This window comes from Sinocyclocheilus anshuiensis, unplaced genomic scaffold (assembly GCF_001515605.1).
Source record: "Sinocyclocheilus anshuiensis isolate Anshui unplaced genomic scaffold, SAMN03320099.WGS_v1.1 scaffold1733, whole genome shotgun sequence".
In the NCBI taxonomy this organism is placed as follows: Eukaryota; Metazoa; Chordata; class Actinopteri; order Cypriniformes; family Cyprinidae; genus Sinocyclocheilus; species Sinocyclocheilus anshuiensis.
Genome location: NW_015540961.1, coordinates 281,878 through 288,985, shown reverse-complemented (window position 1 = coordinate 288,985; position 7,108 = coordinate 281,878). Strand labels below are relative to the sequence as shown.

The following is a 7,108-nucleotide window of genomic DNA, read 5'->3' as shown; positions in this document are numbered from 1 at the left end:
GTCCACGATCAAAAATCGTCATATCGCACACCCCTAACTACCAAGTATAATCAATCTCACACACACAAACAAGCACAACGAAATCACGTCACACTATTAAGCGGCTGTGCTATGAACATGCAAAACTGTATCGCACCCGTGCTACAGTGGTAAATTTATTCATCGCACAGACCAGTTTTTTCGTAGCATGTGCGACATATATGTCGCACTGTACAGCCCTGCTTTATACAACGTGTGCCATTGTAAAGACTGCAAGTCTGTCCCTCACAGCCTCATTTTCATCCACGTTAAATTCAGTATGGCATCTAATCTAAATAAAGGTCTGTTGTCATTTTGGGTGAACTATCCCTTTAAGAAAGGACTGTATTTCATTCACATCTGTTGCTCTGGAGAAATTGTAAAGAATGCATTGGATTTATCTTATATAAGAAAGAGGAATACAATTGTTTTTTCATGGAAAAAGTACTTGATGAAATAAAATAAAAAATCTTATGTGATCACTGGAATTACCATTGTGAGTTTTAGGACATGGTTTCTAGGTTATGTTAGTTCACCTTCAGCTGAGGAAGAACAGGACAATTTTTGGCAGCACTGCTGTGCCAGTTTGCTGTAAATGGACAAGAAAGGGGACTCTTAGGGCAGTTACTTTGGGCAGTACTTGAGTTTTTTTTTTTTCTAAGTATGTTTAATACCCAAACTACTTCAGATGTTTTTCCCATTCACAGTGGGATTTCCTTTGTAACAAAATCCCAGCACTGACAAATGAATAAAAACTCAATAGCCTCAGTTAACATTAAATAAACTGTATAGCAATCGGTCGCCAAGTACAGTATATATATATTTGCAGTATCTAGACTTAAGGCCTGTAATATTGTAGCCATTAACTCCAGTTTATACCTGACACAGACGGAGGGCTGGCTTCAGTGAATCATTTATCATTTAAGACACAGCATCCTAAGGCACAAAACTTTCCTGTGGAGTCCTTTCACAGCAGACTAAAGGAAATGTGGTTCAGGCCAAACTTTACATAAGAGGGCTCATTAAAGTTTGACCTGTCCTAGCTATTTAACCTTATTGGCGCAAAAAAAAGCCCAAAATATTCCATCACCAATACAAAAATACCCTGGATATAAAAGGAAAATGTTAAATGCTTTAGAAAAAAATGTCTTGTTCTGAGTAATTCCTATCTGTGTGCCACATATCGTCATACCAAGAGAAATATTATACATAAATTTAAAATTGCACAGAACTTTAGCATAGATTCTAGCTATTACTCAAACATGGGAGAGTTTGTTGTTAGCATGTTGCTACACTAATCAGTATTCTAATTAGTATAATCAGTTTCAATCTTGAACAGTTCTCTCAACTTGTCATCTTAGTTTTATTGTTTTGAGCTTACTGCAGTGCATTTTGGGATTGCATTCTGCATTAGTTATGTTTGTAAAGCTGCTTCAGATTTGGCTTTACTTATCTTATAAGGCAGCATAATAAAGTAGCCTATTTTGAAACCACTTTTTTGCACCTATGATGCCTTCAAATTCTGCCACAGCATAGATTTTGGAACAGAGTAACTGAGGGCAGTGATGAATGCTGCATAATCAAGTAAATATGGACTGGCAGCTGGGCTAGGAAGGGCCCATCTGGAAGATCAGTCCTTATCTGTTAGACTTCAGGGCTTCTGAACATCTGACTAACTTTAGGCACAATATTTTGTCCTTCATTTCAATGGCACGCATAAACAAAAACAGCCATTTTTGGGTGATTTTATGTGTGATATTTATGTGACAATAACTTTTAATCAGCAGGCCAGCTGCAACACTTAAGCCAACATTAAATATAAAACTGCATAAATAAAGCCATAGTCTGTGATCAGTTTGAATACAAAGTAAAGAAATTGCTGTCTGTAATATTGCAGATGTTCTGTTAAAAATAAGATTAGAAATATATAGAATATTTCCTGCATTTTGCTGACTCCGTACACTTGAAGCCTCTGATGCACATATTTAACCATTCAGAAGGAGCTAGTTTCTCCTACATCGCTGCTATAGCTATATGTTAATTATTATGAAGCTGTGGTCAAGGACCATTCAAACCGAAATCCAGGAGCTTTGAGTGCTTTAAGTGTAACATTTAAAGTTGCCTTCCTATGGGAATCACAAGAGCCTGTTCAGTGTCATGTCACCTAATGAGAGGTCTACTGTGGCTGAGTGCTTTTGACTGTGGAGTATCTTTAACATTATCCCTTCTTCACTCACTCTGTAACCCTCTGTTCCTATCAAACTCTCACCAGCCTGCCACTGCAGGTCTCTCCAATTAACACTACTTACTACTAATTACATGTCCCACCATTAGTGCAGAATAGAACGGGCACCAGACCTGTAGATATCGCTTTAGTGAGGCAGTGTGTCTTGACAAGATTGGAGATTAAAAAGGAGTGGACAAGCGCTGTTGATAACTTTACTTTTTTGTGGTAGAGAACTGACCACCAGAATATAGGAGGTTGACATACAGTAACTATAAAAAAATTCATATATGTTCAGGAACCATCACATTCACTTATTACAAAACAATGACAAATCTGGCTGCACCCTCAGATTAGCAGCAGCAAAAATGTTCAGCCGTTGCAGATCAGAAGAGCCGCTAGTCTCCAATTACTGTCTTTCTCTTTCAGTAGCAGCCAATAATTAACTGCAGCAAAGAATTATACATATTTCTAATGAGATAAGGATTGCTTGGAAAAATCATAAGAGGAAGAGACTACATATGTTTGGGGTGAAACACAGCAGTCTACAAATATGAAATGAGGTTTGTTCTGACTTTTGCTTGAAAAAGTGCATCTGAATCTCTTAACGAGGGCTGTGTTGTCACCATAATAGAAATATATTTTTCTATGTATGTGTGTTTAAAAATACACATATATAGATTTATTATTTATTTATTTTTCTGCTGTCAATAAGTACTGTTTGCAAGTAATCAATTAAAATGGGGTTTCTGACATTTTTGATGTAAAGGACTCCCAAGTATGATGATTTACTTGCAAGAGACCAAGAGACTACCTAAAATATAAAAGTTCATGTTTGTTTGTCTAGTGGGGGAAAATAAATTATCTCATGCTATACCTTTTGTCACTCTAGCGCTGAATACCAGTGAGCATAACTGAATGTCTCATTCTGGAAAGATGCACAATCCACAGATTCACTCAGCAATAAAATTGTCTCACTAACAAAAAACTCTGCTAGGTATATGTTTATTATTTGCTGAGTAAAGAGATGCCATCTGTTAGGCCTACCTGTTCAGAATGAAAATTCCCTTTTGTTTATTTACTCTCTGGCTCGATTCTCACAAATTATCACTGTGCTCATGTCAGTCAAAGCAAAGACACTGTGGCCCATTGGGAAGTGATAAGAGCCTTATGCTAATGATAACAACCAAGATAATTAATAATGATAATAAATGACAAACCACATGCCCTGTGTACATAAAAACCCCAACCGAGAAACAAAGAGGGAGGGCAGAAAACAGAGCTAGCTTTAAAACCATTCAATGGCTTTAAACATAGCTTGTCCAATCACAATTTAAAGCTGTAAACCATTTAATAAATGGTGTGTCTGTAAAATTACAGGCAATTCAGCTCAAGCACATGTGAAGCCCTTGTGAACACTGTTTAGATAAGTGTTTTTGTCAGGCAGTGTTTTCTTTTACATTTGCAGTCAGGTGGAATTGAGTGACAGCAGAAAGCTTTTCTGCAAGGTGCACATGCACACGGAGCAGCTGGGACTATAGAGAGCCTCATGTGACCAGACGTATTACTCATGAATGCGTTCTGCTGATGTTGGCACAATATATATGGAACATAACAGGTTCTGGCCCCCTGTAACAGTGCTTGGATTCAAATGTTCAAACACCCACAATGCGTTCAGTTTCACATTATAAAGGTGTGGGAAACACCTTATGATAATATCTTTGATTAATAAGTCATCATTTGCAAACTGAGACCACAAGTGAAAATGCTTCTATTTCAAATGTTTTTATTTTTTTTTAAACCCTCTAAATAATAAACTCAAACTCAAATAGTTTCAGCATAATTTTAGCAGAAACGCTAATGCTGACTGCATATGTTTATGTAAAAACTGATGATCGTACAAATTAAAGAAAAAAAAAAAACTTTACAGGTTTAAATATAAGATTCTAAATGATAGATTTTCATTGTGGTCTCAGTCTTTTGGGCCCCACTGTATCATATCGTACCGTATCGTATCGTATCGTACCGTATAGTATAGTATACACAAAGAAAATGTATTTCCTTATATGATAATGCCCAATATATTAAATTATTTAAAATATACAGAATAATATATTCTGTCAATATATTACAATATTTTGAATAATACATAAGGAATTGCCGCTGTTCATATATTGAAATATTGAAACATATCTGACAATATATTTACTTATTTATTTTTGTATTTTATTTTATATATTGTAATGTTTGTAATTTGACATCCACATTGCTACATCGTCATATATATAAATATATATTTATTTATATATTTATATTTAGCAGTATATAGCCATTTTTCCATGCACATATTGCAGTATACTGAAAAATATAAGCACTAGTTTCCCATACATTATATATAATGCAATATAATATAATATTTATTATTATATGTATATTATTATATAATCATTTATTATTTTACTTTATTATTATATAATAAAGTTTACTATATATTATGATTATTTTAGACAAAAGGAAAATCTAAGTGTAAAATACAGCACGTCCCCTCGAATGTTCAGTAAAGTCGATGGTCGATCAATATGGGTTAAACTGTCAGATCCCCCCCGCCCCCCCCACACACAAATAAAGACAAACGTTACATACCTTTCTCAGCAGGCAGCAGATCCTCTCAATATTTCGCAGTCTTTCACGCTGTTAAGAGAAATAAATATCTGTTGAATTTCCCACAACACCTAAAATGCCAGTCTCAAGGAAAAAACTAGTACGAAGGCCACATCCTTCAGCTGCTAAAAAGCTGATATGATGCATCAAAAAAAGCAGGAGTAGGGGGAGTACATTTTAACTAGACTTAAAAGTGTATATACATTCATAGGTGTTTGTGGAACAGTGGTTATGGCTTTGGCATGCACTGCTGCTTAAGGCTCTAGTCTTCCCCAGCTCTTGGCCCGTGTTACCTTGCAGAATCAGAGCACTATACACTGGCAAGGACATCAAGGGACTTGCATTTAGAAATACAACTGCCAAGAGGTGGAAAAAACAGCAGGGAGATTGTTGAATGGCATGTAAAAATTGCATATGGTGATTACATCCAAACATGTACATTTTGGGGCCAGGAAAAGTAGCGGTACTCTCAAGGGACAATGTATTTTTATATATACAGTCCCAGATATAGTGTAGTCCGTGTTTTAATCACATGTGTGCAGTGGATTAAGTCTAATAAATCTAATTCAACAGAGATTTGAATGCAAATTCTGATGAGTCAAATCAGATTAGAGTTTTTTTTTTTTGCATCCTGAATTTACTTTCTCTGCATGCAATTTTTGTCATATATGCACTATAGAATAATTTTACATATTCGAGGCACAAAAAGCAGCAGAACTCAATAGGAGGCATGTATGGATGTTAAAGCACAAATAAATCTTAAATGAGTAACACAGAAGAAATATGGCTGCACTATATGGCTGCCTAACAGAGAACTGTTCATATGTCACGTGGCAGGAGGAGTGATGCTGTTTTTTAACATGCACAAGTCTAAACATACATATTTGACTGCTATTTTTTAAAATTCACATTAACTTCATTCAACTCAATACATTATTTACACTACTAGCCTGCACATGTAAATAATTAAATAATTTGTGCTGTTATTCACTAATCCACAGAACCACCCATAGTGACCACTACAACACTCCTACTCAGCAAGAAAAAAAAAAAACTTTAACATATATCCATACATGCCTCCTATTGAGTTCTGCTGCTTTTTGTGCCTCGAATATGAAAAATTATTCCATAGTGCATATATGACAAAAATTGCATGCAGAGAAAGTGATTTCAGGATGCAAAAAAAACAAAAAACAAACTCTAACCTGATTTGACTCAAGAATACTCTCTTCACCAGAAATGGCCTTTAATTTAAGTCAGTTTGTTTAATATAATATCATTTTTCATTTATGATATAATAATTATTTTATTATATTACATGAAAATAATTTATACATTTGATTAATATATTTAAACAGTTTTTACTACAATTATCTTGCAGTATATTTATCAAAGATACAAATAATCCCACTAGCAAAAAGGTGGCATTACGCTTGTTTGCTGAATTTGTGAAATATAATTGATATGCATCTTATTTTCCCAAAGTTTCCTCAGTGTATTTTTAAACAGTTTTTTCAAGGCTTTGATTGACAACCTCCCACTCTCTTGTTCCAGCACACAGCTGTGTTTCAGAGATTACACCAAACATCCATGAAAGTTACACTCAACTCCCTCATTATTTTTGGGCCGCACCTCATTTTAGTTCATCCAAATTTGCTTAAGACATTTTTTCACACCATTCTCAACCTCCTCAACAACAGCATGCACATATATTCCACTGGCAGTCATAGCGACTGGAGATAACTGCAGCAATATCAGCACTTTTAATTAGCAGGCAATTAGACTCAGCTCCCTTTGAAATATTCGTCAGCACAAATTCTGCTTGACAAGTGCTGGCATACATTGTAAACAATATATTACATATAGGACAAAGAGTCAATACAACAGCCAGAATATTATGTTCTTGAGCTATGGAATCTGCAACATACATATGGGTAGTCCTTGACAGAAATACTAACGCAAACACATGCAGCAAAACTGAGTCTATCATCTCTCTAGAGCAAATAATATTCAGCATATCATCTAACGATGGCATGAAAAGAGCATCAACAGATCTGATGAAAGCTAAACCTCTGAACAAGCTAACTATTTTGGTCACTTTAGACACTTGCCAAAATAGGCAGATGCCAACAATGGATATGTTGTTTGGCATCCCCTCATACCATGAACAAAGCATATAATGTAAAAAAAAAAAAAAAATTAATA

At 35.1% G+C, this 7,108-nt stretch overlaps 1 protein-coding gene across 2 annotated transcripts in view; it reads right to left on the bottom strand.

Annotated features, from left to right (window-relative positions):
* LOC107690040 (protein cornichon homolog 3-like) overlaps window positions 1-7,108 on the bottom strand; it is a 23,279-nt gene that overhangs the window by 6,267 nt on the left and 9,904 nt on the right. For both annotated transcript variants that reach the window (XM_016488269.1, XM_016488270.1), the window contains exon 3: window positions 4,886-4,933. In XM_016488269.1, the coding sequence (XP_016343755.1) occupies window positions 4,886-4,933 (48 nt within the window). The remainder of the gene's footprint in view (window positions 1-4,885; window positions 4,934-7,108) is intronic.